This window comes from Opisthorchis viverrini, assembly GCF_000715545.1.
Source record: "Opisthorchis viverrini unplaced genomic scaffold opera_v5_41, whole genome shotgun sequence".
Classification (NCBI taxonomy): Eukaryota; Metazoa; Platyhelminthes; class Trematoda; order Opisthorchiida; family Opisthorchiidae; genus Opisthorchis; species Opisthorchis viverrini.
This window is the reverse complement of record NW_008751697.1, coordinates 813,123-829,026: the sequence shown is the minus strand read 5'-3', so window position 1 is coordinate 829,026 and position 15,904 is coordinate 813,123. Positions and strand designations below refer to the sequence as shown.

The following is a 15,904-nucleotide window of genomic DNA, read 5'->3' as shown; positions in this document are numbered from 1 at the left end:
TGTTTTCGCTTACCCGCCCTGCTGTATGCAGCAAGTAAGGCGACCCGGCTGATGGCACCACGCGACGGCCGATGTGGCATGAGTTTATTTGTCTATGTGCAATTCATGGTTGCATGTGGGCTGGGATACTGCCAGGGTGCCCACACCTAGACAGGATGACGATTAGGGTCCTCAACCAAAGCCTTTGGCTCAAAAGCCTAACCGCAAGGCAGCGGCGTTTGGCGAGGAAATGCAAATGCATTACCTTTTCTACGGAACAAGTCGCCATACATGTTCCAACCCCCAACCTGGAGGACCAGGAGACTGTGTTGGTCAGACCTCTAACCATTGACCAACCTGGTATGAGAGACTCTGAGTGTCGCGCGGACACCCCCCAGTATAGCTCAATGGGTCGCCGAGGTACACAAACCGCCACACCACGATAAGGTTCAGCCTCTTCGTGCGAATAGAATGTGAACCCGAAGGAACAGGATCGACGAGCAAACCCGCAAGGGCCTGCTGACAGTCGTCACCTGGCTTACGTATGATGGCATTTTAGTGAGCACTAGCATCACACCAACCGCCGAGTCCCCAACTCCTCAGTATGGTACAGCACTTCCCCCTCCAGCACAGTAGCGTGGTCATATCCGCCCGGGGCGAACCAATTTAGCAGTCATGGGTTAACAGGCGGTATAGGTGGGGTAGGGATATAGCTGCCATACCAACGGAAGTACGAGGGCTAGGTCAGGTTCGAACCACAGACCTTCCGGTCCGTAAGCTAGAACCTTGACCACTGTCTGGACGATCAAAAAAGCCCCAAAACTCAACCATCGACGGTTGTTGACCGACACAGTATGGGAGTGCTGGCGTTCAGCACGTCCGACTTACACATTCAGATGCTTCCACAGGTTGAGCAGCTCACGCGTCGGCACGTTCGCCCTGAGTCGCACACGAATGAACCGTTATCGTTGGAGTTTGGCAGTAAGCTGTCTCAAAATGTCCCACACCTACATTTATGGCTTTCCATAAGGGACATCTGTACGGTGCCAGATTTCTCCAAGATCTTGAACTCGCCTGAAGCCTACCTCCATCTCTTCCTTCCTCGGCCACGGAAGGCTCTGTCTCTACCATCATCGTCGTTATATACAACAGTGGTCCGAGAGCGCGATCCGAAGCCGTGTTTCACACGCGACGCGTTGCATGTAGGACTTACGGAACTGGCCGACCCGTGGACGCATCCGCATAAGCCTGATATAATTGGTAAGACACCAGAGCTCCCATGCACGTTTGGAGAGCCGATGGGTAATTCAAATCAAGTTTGCACGACATCCCGAAGGCAAACGTATAACGTACTGTTCCTACATCGTCTTTTCATCCATTACAATCGAAACCGTTCGCTTTTGGCAGTTCTAAGGGTATAATAATGATGAAGATGCGACAAACCGAAGCAAAAAGGCATCTACAGATGCCACCAATACCACAATTTGATGCGACGCTTGTGCTGATTGTAATACCACCATGCGTGGACCAACCGATGGCCGTTAACAGGCCTAGAAGTGTTTAACCCCCCACCTCCATCAGACCTTAATCCAGTTTGAATAAAAATAATTATTATTCACCTGTAACATCTTTCCAGGGTAAAGCAAAAGCTCAAAATGATGAAGTAATGTCTGTGTAAACCTCAATGCAAAAAAAAACCAAAGGATAAGCCCATCGTTTGTACACTCATCTACTAGGGCATACGTTGTTCGCCTTGCAGTTTTCGCCATTCTGAAATAAGACAAACCTTCGGTAGGTGATGATTCGACATGTGTAGCAAGGGAAAGCTCGACGACGTCTCTAGCCATTGATGTGGCCCGTGTCGGGGTCCCCATCCAGGAAGACGGCAGTGACCAGCGCAGCTGAGTTTGCTGGTAATTGCTTTCATACTTTGGGAGAAATAACTCACCCTTCATAGATGAACTGATCACACTGCATAGGTTCCGCTGACTTGGCCACGTGTTGCGTATGCCAGTCGACCGACTTCCTCGAAGGGCTCTTTTCGCACAACCACGTGAAGGGTGGAAGAGATCTAGAGGCGGTCAAACAATGACGTGGCAGCGAAGTATGAAAGCCATTACCAGCAAACTCAGTTGCGCTGGTCACTGCTGTCTTCCTGGATGGGGACCCCGAGAGGGTGTAACATCAAAAGCTAGAGACACTGTCATACATGACCCCGTCGCGCCCCCAGTGGCGCTCGTGCATCAAAGCCTTCAATGCATAGCTCCTTTCCCAACCTCCCCTCCGCATTTGACAGCCCACTGACATGGCTGGATTTATGCACCAATTTACCAGCTAGTGCGTGCAAATTCGCAGCTACCTACCCCCCCCCCCAAATCATCGGTGAACGAAACTGCGGCAGCTACAACCACTGCACGACGAGTACTCGGTTATTACAGCTGACAATGATGATGATGATGATTCAATAATTCCTGCATTTTGTTTTTGTCTTCGACTTCCGATTTCCAAGGTCCTCACAAGCAATGGTTTGGACATTAGCAGACTACTCAAATTACACAGTAGTCCAAAATTTCAAAAAAAACACGAAGGCCACTAAAGTACGAGCCGTAAGGGTTTGCAGTTCGAAAAAACCTGTTTCTCTGACTCAGTGCCTTTCCGCATACCCGACCGAGGCCCACTGGATAGCCGATGTGCCCTATATCCTCTTCAGGAAACTAGGGTTGATGCATTGTTAGTACGTCTTGAAGTGGAACTGGGTGCCTCCAACTTAACTGCAAACTAGGCAGTTCGGGGTTCACATACGAAGAGGCCCCGAAAGCCAGTAGTCTATTTGCTTGACATAGGCTGCTTGTGAGGCCATGAAAAAGATACTCTCTTCAACTCGTTTGAGAAAACTACCAAACATTTTGCTCAGCACAACCGTTCTGCTTCCATGGATCTATCTGATCATTGTCCTAACACGTGTGCTTACCCGTCACCATTGGTAAAATCCACGCCCTAGTTCACATCATCTTTTGCTGAAACTTTCTTGTGGACTTGAAAAGTGTGTTCGTCGGACCATGGATCACTTTTTTCTGGAAATAATAAACGGTTCTTGTGGTGGTGATTTAAGCTAATTCAGAGCTTAGTAAGCGAGCATTCTCCGAATGACCCAACCATAAGTGTCCCAATTCGATTAGGACCGGAATGTACAAGAGATGGCGGATGCATCTCTCTTCATCATGAGCTGACTAGGTGCTGTTCACAGCCGTTCAGCTGTAGCACCCTTTTGCTGCCTAATTGCCATGCCACTACAAGGAATCACGAGGGTTCGGATACTGCCAGGGTGCCCTAGTCTAGATAGGGGAAGCCGAGAGGCACGGGCCCGGTTCGAACGACGGATTTTGAGGTCAGCTAATTCGCGCTCTAACCAGTGATCCACCTCGTTAGAGTCAAAAAACACTCGTTTTTTGTCGTGGGGCGTCGAGGGTTCCTAGTTTACTGTCTATGGGTGCGCAGAAGGCCGTGAATCCGGTTGAACTGCAGGTGGCCAGTCGGATTGTTGTTGGAAGTGTTCAACCCAACGCTCACGCGCGTTTTAGAGTTGGGTGAGCCGTCGTTATCCGTGAATTTCACTACCCAGCGGCCTTCCCGGGTCTGTTAACGCAGATTCACAGAGTATCTTGTTTCTTGTAACTCTTAGGAATTTCGGGGGCACCGCAGTTCTCGATCGGCGTAAACGCTCTTCCTTACTTGAGATGTATCAGTTCGTCCAGTCGTATTGTATTCTCAACTTGGAGGAATACTTATCCGAGCGTCCAACAGTTTTAGAATGCTGCTCGAGATCCAGTGCTTGGATCTGGTTGGTTTCACACTACCGCCGAAGCAGGTAATGTGAGTTAACTGTTTTTGAGAGTATCATAGCTTCGGTCAGTTTCAACAGATAGTATGTGCAGGAGCGACTTTCAGTGCGCCGACAGGATAACCTTAAAGATGTTGCCAAACGAACCACATGGATCCGAATTTCGAGAGGCAACCACTCAACCGGAGACTCTTTAGCTCGATGACCTAGGATAATGAAAACACAGTCGAACCGGAAGCAGGGACCTCTGGATAATCAGATATGCAGCCAGAAACAAGCGGTAACCCATGAGGTCAGTTGAACAAACCTATATGGGTCTTGAATCCTCACTTCAGCCGGACAGCATACATCGATAGAAAGCGAGTCAAGTATACAGGAAGGGCTGACCTTGTCCGGTTTATTTCAGTGGAAATGTTCATCATCACGATCATCATAGTGCCAACGTAAAGGGTCGCCAGATGAACTGAGTCCGGGTTTGAAGAACGGGTTCGAAGTATGCACGGACGTGATGGCCGAGTTAGCTGTTATCGCAGCTAAGGGCAATGAGCGGAGAGCAGACCTTACAGTCCTTTGAAATGCATCCACAAAGAAACCGCTAAACGGGGTGGAAGTGGCAAGAACGAACATGCGGAAAAAACGTCAGTAGTAGCTTGTTCTCGCTTACCCACCCTGGTTTGTGCACTACGCCCAAAATTCAACGTCCTACAATAGCGATCTTTCCGAAGATTTCCGTGAGTTGTCACTGGGACGGTTCTCCCGTGGATCTGACTTTTTGGAAGGCTGTAACAAGCAGGTCACATCCGCCCTCATAACTAGTAACTATCCTGTACTACGTGAGCTCTTCATTAATGGCCTGAGGACTACTACGAATGGATTCTTTTAATAAATTTGGCGGTCCCTAGATATAATTGGAATCCAAACTTCAAGGCTCTTAGTGTTGGGAACGTTAAAGCCGCTGCATGAATATTTCACTCAACCGCAACTGCCCGCAAATCGAAATGAGTGCTAATTTCTCTAAAAGTTAGACAATCCCGATTCACACTTTGCCAACCACAGTGAAGGCTACCTCCACAAGAACAGTATTCGAGTCTAAGGTCAGAGAAATCGGACACATTGAAGGTCGCTGCTGCCAGGTCGTGCACCACCGTAGAAACGTCCCCAGAATGACTCTGGAGATTCATTCATCATATGCGGTCTCGTTCAGCATGGACTACCGGCTGTTCATCTTCAGAAAATGTGGTGGAAATGTGGTGTGATTACGTCAAACATATGGCCCGAAATCCGACGACCACATCCCCCTTGACTTCAACTGACAGACCCGCCCACTCTTGATAGTCGCCGCAACCGTGACAAGCTGAAACTAAACACATTTCACTTCGTCCCACATAGCTCGACACGAGAGAACAGATGAAACACTTTTTCATTCAAAACGGCATCAATGATCACAGTGGTAAACCACCATCGTTACTGCATTCCTGAAGTGTTTTGAATGACTGTTGGACTCACTCGTCAAGTATTGCGATTTCTTTTGGCAATATGCTTTATTCAGTGCAGTGCGTAAGAGGCGACAAAGCGGATAAACTCAAATCCAGCGATAAGGCGCTTTTCGCGCCGCGCAAAAAAATCAACTCCATAAAGCTTGACAGCCACATCACACGAAGTACAATGAACACGGAGAAGCGAAATTTAGACCAAAGGGACTCTTGATTTTCAAATGATCCTACGTGTATCCGAATATGTTGTTTATAGACAGCAAACAAAGCTGCTTGGGAATATGAATAGCGGAGCAGATAGTAAGAACAATTTTATAAAATTGCTCAATCCATTAATTCCACTCACCTTGTGCAGCAAATCCAGAACACACGGAATGATGTTATGGTCGATGACCATCTGTATCTGATCAGTGTTTCCTGCAGTTATATTGCTGACAAGCCAGCACGTCTCTTTCACGATGTTTGGCCTGTCGCTGTTCAGCAATGAAGGGATATAAGGCAGCAAACCGAGGTCAATGACCACTTGTGTTTGCGCATCATCCCCAACGACGAGATTTCCAATAGCCCGCAAGGCGGGAGATACGTGACTAGCCTGACGAATGAATGTGAGTCGGAAGCAGATTTACCGAGCTCGACGCCAGAAGGCGAAGTAAGAGCTGGACGCAACCGCTGTCCAGGATGTCATCTATAATATTGTTGACGGCATCGCTGGCATATGCTAAAGCCCAGGCGCTATCCACCACAACTTCCTTGTTTTTTTCATAAACCAAGAGCCGCTTGAGAACAGGAAGTATGGTCTTGATGACATTGGAGGGGGGAGGTGGGTCGCGGTTACGGCAAAGGTTTGAAAGGACCCAGGCGATGTTTGAAACAACGCCTTCCATATCCCATGCACGCTCAAGCAACCTGAAACAGTTTCAAGTCTCTGCAAGCGACATACCTCAGAACTGGCGCCAAGACGCCCGCACTGATCAAAAGGTCCCGGAATTTCGACCCATCTCCGGCAATATTTCCCAAGGCCCAAACGCTTTGTTCAGCCACATTGATAGCAGGATGGCTTAAGAGGTCGATCAATTTTGGCACAGCACCACCATCAACAACGGCTGCCGTGTGAGCTGTATCTCCAGATGCAATATTTGTCAGTGCCCATGTGGCTTCAAAGACGAGGGAGTCACTGGAAATAGGTTTTAAGGGGCTACACTTACGAGGAAGAAGTGAGCGAAGACACGAGAATAGAAACAGCATTTCGTTTGTAAAACTCATCTATAGGAGGATTCTTCGCTCGTGATAATGTTTTTCGACAAAGTTGCACAGCACGAAACCTGATACTTTCATCGTGACTTTGCATGTCACGTATGACTGAGTCATAGTTAACATGGTCAGGCGTTGCAACCTATAATTCAATGTCTATATCAAAAGAGCAGCAAACCTGTTTCTCTTTTAGGGGAGAAGTTTCATCCAACTCGGTAAGGAGGATATTCCGTCGCTTCTGCAGTTGTTCATCTTTCTTCGCTCTACGGAGCTCAACGGATTGATCGACACGACGCCTACGGAGTTCCTGCAAGTTTTACTTTAGCTCCAAGTAACTACCTACATCAACACTCTTATCCTTGTTCTTGTACAAACGCGAACGATCCATCGGACCTCCACTGCGCGCGAATCCAGATTTCGGTGTGCATAAACAAACTTCAGTTCCCTCGAACTAGTTTCTTGGGTTAAGGTATTTCACGAGTTTTCAGTAGATGCAGTGATCGATTCGGCCCTATAAGATCAACTTTACAACAAAATTTTTGGTCAGTGGCTAAAGGTTGATGATACGGTCAGTATGATGGTACTGCTTTCTGGAATGATCCGTGCGATATGTATGTTAGGCGCGTATTCAAGTGAACACGGATTCACTTATTGACACTCAGGATCGATGCATTTGCCCAATCTTCCTTGCTCTAGCTTTTTCTTCCGTAACCTGAAATGCACGTGCGATAAAATGGTGCAGCACAACCCTTTATTCTCTCAGTATGGGGCAGTAGGCTGGTGAGATGGATGATTAACATTAAACAGTATTCAAAGTTGCTATGAGCTAATTTCGAGATGCAACGTGAGCAACCATCATGGGAAGGTTGCTCCACCAATCAACCACCCTGCATGATAAAAACCGTTGTTTAATAAGGCATTCCTTCTTAGCTTGATACACTTACCTTCCCATCGCCATGTGCTAGTTGGGCCAGCGGTTAAAAACCTATCAGTCGAGCCTCGTACAGTTGCGTATTAGGTACCACGGGGGCGATGATACTCTGGAGGAGACGACCAATTACCGCGACACGCGTTCCATATTCACTGGAGATGAGGCAAGCAACCAACTTCTTGGCAGCTCAATGAACGCTATGTCTATCCTGCCCCTTGTAGGCATTGCTTGGCGTGCTCAAGAGGCGTACTGGCGTAGGCCCTTCAGAGCACCCCGAAGACTACGCAAGCAATACGAGTAGTCCATTGAACGATAAATGCCTTTTGAGTTCATTTTTGGTGTTAATTTGGAGAGAGGTTTGACGACAGTCGGACAATTAAATCCTTTTTGGTAGCGAAAATCAAGTTATCGCTTGGTGCTGGACAAGAAGCCATCCCTTTTTTAGCCCTCTTCGTTTAAGCTTTTTCGTTATTACCTCTGCTATTTTTGAACACTAAGCAATCTCTCAATGCTGCTAAGCCTGGAACAAATACCTTTCTTCCTAGAGACCGAAAAATGGCCGGCATCCACGGCCGCGTGCTACCGCCGCTATATTTGGCCGCCTTTATAAAGGTTGTCTATGTTTTGGTTACCATTCAGGCAGACAACAGTGTGCATTGAGTGGTTAATAAAGGAGATATTTTCACCTTTCAGTAGAAACCATGGTTCCGCAGCCCTTATTCTCAGTAACAAACTTGCGAGATACGCAGAGCTCACTTACCGAATGCTTGTCTTCTGCGTGGTCAGCATCACCATAAGTCCTTCGCTGTTTGTCACTTGAGCCGGATCCCTCGAAACTGAGGCGCGCTGATTTGAAACTCAGATCTGCATCGTCTGATCGATTATGGGACTCACACCGCGGCCTCCAGCCCCCAACTCCATTTATACCTTCTCTATAATTTGTACAGATCATGCGCTGAAATCTTCCTAAAATGCAAGTTTGTTACCGAAGCCCTCTAAAACTTGCCCTTGTATATGACGATTACCATTCGGTCAACGCTTATCTTCAACCACTTAGCCAGAGTTTGGTTAATATACCATCAAAGTTTGACTCTAACCGCTTTCACAGAGTTCGATCACCTCTTCATTAATGTTTGACTTCAACCACTCACATAATTTGTTCAACACATGCACAACCAATATTTCACTCCTATTTTGACTATGCCGCAGACATTCGCCTAAGAGCTGACCGAGATTATTAGAACCTTATCATAAGGAAGACAATGCAAGCGCATCCTCACACAACGTGAACTTATATATATGCGGAACAGTGACAGAAGGATGCTGACACTCGCCACTTCACACAACGCCTAGATCAGAGTCTATTCAACCCTACGCACGACCCACTGCGCGGAAAATTTTGGGCTTGATATCATTTGGATTAAACGACAAGAAACAGGCCGGATTGGAACCAGGCTCGATAATACCCTCATTCAATACAGCTGCGTCCTGCAAACCTCGGCATCATCTACTATAACTTATCAACCGAAGGACTGCATAAGTCCTTTTCATTTAGTGTTATTCAGTGTGTCTCTGGTAGCCATTATACATACCTGTTTATCATTAGTGTTATTCACCTTGTGTTAATTTGGAGAGAGGTTTGACGACAGTCGGACAATTAAATCCTTTTTGGTAGCGAAAATCAAGTTATCGCTTGGTGCTGGACAAGAAGCCATCCCTTTTTTAGCCCTCTTCGTTTAAGCTTTTTCGTTATTACCTCTGCTATTTTTGAACACTAAGCAATCTCTCAATGCTGCTAAGCCTGGAACAAATACCTTTCTTCCTAGAGACCGAAAAATGGCCGGCATCCACGGCCGCGTGCTACCGCCGCTATATTTGGCCGCCTTTATAAAGGTTGTCCATGTTTTGGTTACCATTCAGGCAGACAACAGTGTGCATTGAGTGGTTAATAAAGGAGATATTTTCACCTTTCAGTAGAAACCATGGTTCCGCAGCCCTTATTCTCAGTAACAAACTTGCGAGATACGCAGAGCTCACTTACCGAATGCTTGTCTTCTGCGTGGTCAGCATCACCATAAGTCCTTCGCTGTTTGTCACTTGAGCCGGATCCCTCGAAACTGAGGCGCGCTGATTTGAAACTCAGATCTGCATCGTCTGATCGATTATGGGACTCACACCGCGGCCTCCAGCCCCCAACTCCATTTATACCTTCTCTATAATTTGTACAGATCATGCGCTGAAATCTTCCTAAAATGCAAGTTTGTTACCGAAGCCCTCTAAAACTTGCCCTTGTATATGACGATTACCATTCGGTCAACGCTTATCTTCAACCACTTAGCCAGAGTTTGGTTAATATACCATCAAAGTTTGACTCTAACCGCTTTCACAGAGTTCGATCACCTCTTCATTAATGTTTGACTTCAACCACTCACATAATTTGTTCAACACATGCACAACCAATATTTCACTCCTATTTTGACTATGCCGCAGACATTCGCCTAAGAGCTGACCGAGATTATTAGAACCTTATCATAAGGAAGACAATGCAAGCGCATCCTCACACAACGTGAACTTATATATATGCGGAACAGTGACAGAAGGATGCTGACACTCGCCACTTCACACAACGCCTAGATCAGAGTCTATTCAACCCTACGCACGACCCACTGCGCGGAAAATTTTGGGCTTGATATCATTTGGATTAAACGACAAGAAACAGGCCGGATTGGAACCAGGCTCGATAATACCCTCATTCAATACAGCTGCGTCCTGCAAACCTCGGCATCATCTACTATAACTTATCAACCGAAGGACTGCATAAGTCCTTTTCATTTAGTGTTATTCAGTGTGTCTCTGGTAGCCATTATACATACCTGTTTATCATTAGTGTTATTCACCTTCTGACAATACTTCGAGCAAAAAATAACGGCACTAAAATGATGTCCGTCTCCACTGTCTTGTCCTTCCTTTCCTTCGACATCGATTAATTCTACCTGAGAGACTCGATCTTCCCTATCTGACTTGCTGTATCAGTGCTGCGTGACTTATGGTGCTGTTTTGCCGGATTTCGGCTGCAATTGGCCAAAATAAAGCCCTGAATTCTTGGTCTCAGAAAATCATCCGATCATGCAGGGCTGCGCACACACAGAAAGCCTCCCTGACGAAGCGCAACCAATGACACCCTGATTTGATCCCACGGTCCCTTCACGGGCGCATACATATAACATGCATGTACATCTCGGCTTTTTAGTAAGGTTTTCAAAACATTCCGTCGTTGTTGGTTCTCAGTGCATACTTCCAAATATTCTCCACCTGACTGACACTGACATGGCGGTGACTACCAAATTTTTCGCCTCCCCTTTATATTCTCTTGCTTGCGGAAGTGTGACAGTATACGGAGAGCTCCTCACAAGCCTCCGCACACATAATAATGTTCGGCAGTGGTGTATATCCCCTCTGTTCCTTTTAATTTCATGATCGAAAAGACAATGTAACAGACGCCGTGTCTCAAAAACACCGATGTTTGAATTGGCTCCTGCGTAAATCTAATCGGTCTTTGGTGTATTGGCAAAACCGTCCATTTCCCTGGGAAGGAAAAAGGGCAAAGGTGTTTTCGATGAACCGACCAAATTCACTCCGTCCTGTGGTATGCACACGGCACCCACAAGGTGCTTCTGGACATGCAGTCACAGAACATGCCGCTTGCGATCCGGAGAGAGGCGCTCGAATTTTTGGAGCGTTTACGTATCTTGGAAGCTGCATTAGCTCTGACTGTAGTGTGATAGATTAAGTCAATGCACAAATCTGCCACGCCCGGATCGCTTTTGTTTATTTGAGACTTCTTTTGTGCCAAAGTAATATGTCCCTGGATATCAAAAGATGTGCCACCCGCCTCCTAGGATGGGGACCGCGTTATCCAGATATGCCTGGTCTGAGACGCTGCGAGATATAGCTGAAACTCGGTGTCAGTATCATGCTCGTCGTCAGGTTCTACCCGGATTGCTCGAAGGGGCGCCTGGAGATACGGGTACCTCGGGATAATTGTAGTAACCTTGCACCGAGCGTCTTTCGCACCAGCTGTTGTTTTTCGTTCAGCATAAGGCTTTCGAATAATTCGTGGCTGTACGGCAGCAGAGCATCAGTGTTTAACACTGATTTGCTCTTCGTGGTGATGGTGGGGCCAGTTGATTGAAGGTCAGTGCACATCCACCGCTTTGAGGGAAAAAAGCGAGAATGGTGGTATTGTGGTTGTGTATGTTGCTTGAAAGTAGTTTGAAGGGTATTTGTTCCTGGGCAGTGATACACAGTGGGCCCGGCTGGATCATCGTCATTATGAGACACATTCAGATCCCGGAATATGTGACTGTCTTAGTAGCTCATCTACACGAATATTGTAGACATGATCGTGGAAGCGAAGATGGCTTGCGAGACTTCAGCATTGACGATTACATGGGTGAGGCCGGAACCTATGAGTCGGATATTGATGGGGGCCTCACAATGGCCTGAACTAGCCAGCAGCTTTCAAAATATGTGTTTGAGATTTGGAAGCTTTTTATACAACTGCGGGCTGATGATAACGAAAGTGTCGTTTCACAAACGAGAGCACGTTAGCCGATGGTTTCCTAGGAAGAAGCCCCAGCTAACAGGACTGCTACTTTGATTTAGTAAGGGATGGTTGAAAGGTACCGTGGAGACGGTGGAGTTGTCGATACTATAAAGCCACATGACATCGGTATCGGGAGGCAAAAGTTGAGTAAAGTTAGGATTTAGTTCTCTGAATGTGCAGATTTGACACCAAGAATCCTCACACACACCAGATCTTCGCTACGGCTGTATCCATGGGTGCACGTTTGAGGACGAATGTGGTACTTGGATCCTGGGGATCGAGTCCACACCACTTGGTCTTGTGACTGGATGGTATACAAACCTCTGTGTCTTCAAACTTGCTGAACCCAGTAATGCATTTAGTCAGTGAGCTCGGCCATCGAATCATCGGTATGCACACGGCTCCTTCGTTATCGCCAGTGGGGTTAGTTCCGCAAGCAGTAAGTTGATCTTTCTAACAGTAAGACTCGAACTTAGGAGTGGATACCAGTCGTGAACAGGAGAATATACTCATTAAACGTCCTGTGAGTTAGCCACAAAAACAATATTTGGCCATATATTTGAATGGTATTGCGCAAGGTGCACACGACTTGCATCTGATTAAAAATTTTTTCTTGCATTATCCCTGTCGTTTGAAAGCGGCTTCTTGAAAAAGTTAACTGCATCGATCACACCGCGTTTGTACCGATGCAACCGATAAATAGAAGCAATTTGCGAGGGGTGATTGTATGTGTTACCGTCATGAGCTTGGCAAAATATGTATAAATGAAGGACCGTCTTTTGTCGATGGGTTAGATCATTATGCGTAGATGGGGCCTTATAGTTTTCAGCACAGGCATAGCAGATACCATAAGTAGCCAATGTGAGTGACGACGAAAACAGATAAGAGTATATTGGACATTCTTTAGCCGTTGAATTAGCCTACCATGAATATTTGAAGCCTCTAAACCAGCCGTGTGCATAGGTACAAACCGGGCAGTTACTATAAGTAGCCAAGGAGCACGACATCGCCCACGATTATTTGAATGAAGGAGTGTCGCCAGTCATTAGATTAGGCTATCGCGCATATCTGAGGCCTAACAATCGGCGTCACACATACACAAAGGTAGAACAGTTACAATAAGCACACAGGTTAAGCGATGGTTCATGTAACAATCATGATGACCGGAAATGATTGGCTTTATTTCACGACAATGTAGTTGGGCTTTATAACGAGTTCCAAATCAGGAGTCTGGGCAATTCCAATGGGTAAGATATCGTTTTTTTCTTACCCTAGTTTAACACTGATTTGCTCTTCGTGGTGATGGTGGGGCCAGTTGATTGAAGGTCAGTGCACATCCACCGCTTTGAGGGAAAAAAGCGAGAATGGTGGTATTGTGGTTGTGTATGTTGCTTGAAAGTAGTTTGAAGGGTATTTGTTCCTGGGCAGTGATACACAGTGGGCCCGGCTGGATCATCGTCATTATGAGACACATTCAGATCCCGGAATATGTGACTGTCTTAGTAGCTCATCTACACGAATATTGTAGACATGATCGTGGAAGCGAAGATGGCTTGCGAGACTTCAGCATTGACGATTACATGGGTGAGGCCGGAACCTATGAGTCGGATATTGATGGGGGCCTCACAATGGCCTGAACTAGCCAGCAGCTTTCAAAATATGTGTTTGAGATTTGGAAGCTTTTTATACAACTGCGGGCTGATGATAACGAAAGTGTCGTTTCACAAACGAGAGCACGTTAGCCGATGGTTTCCTAGGAAGAAGCCCCAGCTAACAGGACTGCTACTTTGATTTAGTAAGGGATGGTTGAAAGGTACCGTGGAGACGGTGGAGTTGTCGATACTATAAAGCCACATGACATCGGTATCGGGAGGCAAAAGTTGAGTAAAGTTAGGATTTAGTTCTCTGAATGTGCAGATTTGACACCAAGAATCCTCACACACACCAGATCTTCGCTACGGCTGTATCCATGGGTGCACGTTTGAGGACGAATGTGGTACTTGGATCCTGGGGATCGAGTCCACACCACTTGGTCTTGTGACTGGATGGTATACAAACCTCTGTGTCTTCAAACTTGCTGAACCCAGTAATGCATTTAGTCAGTGAGCTCGGCCATCGAATCATCGGTATGCACACGGCTCCTTCGTTATCGCCAGTGGGGTTAGTTCCGCAAGCAGTAAGTTGATCTTTCTAACAGTAAGACTCGAACTTAGGAGTGGATACCAGTCGTGAACAGGAGAATATACTCATTAAACGTCCTGTGAGTTAGCCACAAAAACAATATTTGGCCATATATTTGAATGGTATTGCGCAAGGTGCACACGACTTGCATCTGATTAAAAATTTTTTCTTGCATTATCCCTGTCGTTTGAAAGCGGCTTCTTGAAAAAGTTAACTGCATCGATCACACCGCGTTTGTACCGATGCAACCGATAAATAGAAGCAATTTGCGAGGGGTGATTGTATGTGTTACCGTCATGAGCTTGGCAAAATATGTATAAATGAAGGACCTTTTTTTGTCGATGGGTTAGATCATTATGCGTAGATGGGGCCTTATAGTTTTCAGCACAGGCATAGCAGATACCATAAGTAGCCATGTGAGTGAATGCATGGGCACAGGCATAGCAGATACCATAAGTAGCCAATGTGAGTGACGACGAAAACAGATAAGAGTATATTGGACATTCTTTAGCCGTTGAATTAGCCTACCATGAATATTTGAAGCCTCTAAACCAGCCGTGTGCATAGGTACAAACCGGGCAGTTACTATAAGTAGCCAAGGAGCACGACATCGCCCACGATTATTTGAATGAAGGAGTGTCGCCAGTCATTAGATTAGGCTATCGCGCATATTTGAGGCCTAACAATCGGCGTCACACATACACAAAGGTAGAACAGTTACAATAAGCACACAGGTTAAGCGATGGTTCATGTAACAATCATGATGACCGGAAATGATTGGCTTTATTTCACGACAATGTAGTTGGGCTTTATAACGAGTTCCAAATCAGGAGTCTGGGCAATTCCAATGGGTAAGATATCGTTTTTTTCTTACCCTACATGCAGATATCCCATAAGGATGTGATGTCTACTGAATAGTTGCGCATATCTGGAAATGGGGAGCATCCACAGAGATTACGCTAGCGCCAGTAGTGCACAATGCTTCAAATAGTTTTCTACTCTAATAGTGATTGGAAGTCGATCTTCTTACATACGGCGCTGTGCCGAGTTTTGCCGAACAAACTCATCTCACCTGCTACGTCTGAGAAGCGTAATCAGTACAAAAATTATTTACCTGGGTTAAATTTGCACTGGACACTCTGCGGATGTTATCCCAACTTTAAAGAGCAATGCAGAAAGCCGCTGGCTATTCGCACAATGAGATTGATTTCTCGAAATCTACGGCATTTTCAGACTTGCCACTTCATAGTGTAGAATGTCTATGTATAAGGTACATGCTCCTGTATTATTGAAAATCCTTTACTATGGCGATTTGTTTAAGTGAACTAAATCTGCAGGTGAATAAACACCGCCGACTTTGAATACCTTAACGGATGAAAAAAATCGCGAATTGTGGAAAAGGTTGACTCACATACAATGAACGTAACTTTCAGGTATTTTTCCACCGGAACAGACTTCCTCAACATTCTAGAATCTAAATGGCCTTTGGAGATGCAACTTATGCGCAGGCGCATTCGTGCAAACAACTTTTGGCCGATGATTCCTTGTTGCCAGTGGTGCACGCTAATTATTTGCTAAACATCGTGAACGTTGACTGGCAACTTACAGAGTTTTTCATTACA

At 46.1% G+C, this 15,904-nt stretch overlaps 1 protein-coding gene across 1 annotated transcript in view; it reads right to left on the bottom strand.

The window, feature by feature from the left end:
* T265_03028 (hypothetical protein) overlaps positions 1-6,952 on the bottom strand; it is a gene marked incomplete at both ends in the record, with an annotated part of 16,410 nt that extends 9,458 nt beyond the window's left edge. The window contains 6 exons of the mRNA XM_009167417.1: positions 5,660-5,905; positions 5,940-6,219; positions 6,254-6,487; positions 6,519-6,706; positions 6,743-6,871; positions 6,908-6,952. Of these exons, the coding sequence (XP_009165681.1) occupies positions 5,660-5,905; positions 5,940-6,219; positions 6,254-6,487; positions 6,519-6,706; positions 6,743-6,871; positions 6,908-6,952 (1,122 nt within the window). The remainder of the gene's footprint in view (positions 1-5,659; positions 5,906-5,939; positions 6,220-6,253; positions 6,488-6,518; positions 6,707-6,742; positions 6,872-6,907) is intronic.
* Between the last annotated feature and the right edge of the window lie 8,952 nt (positions 6,953-15,904).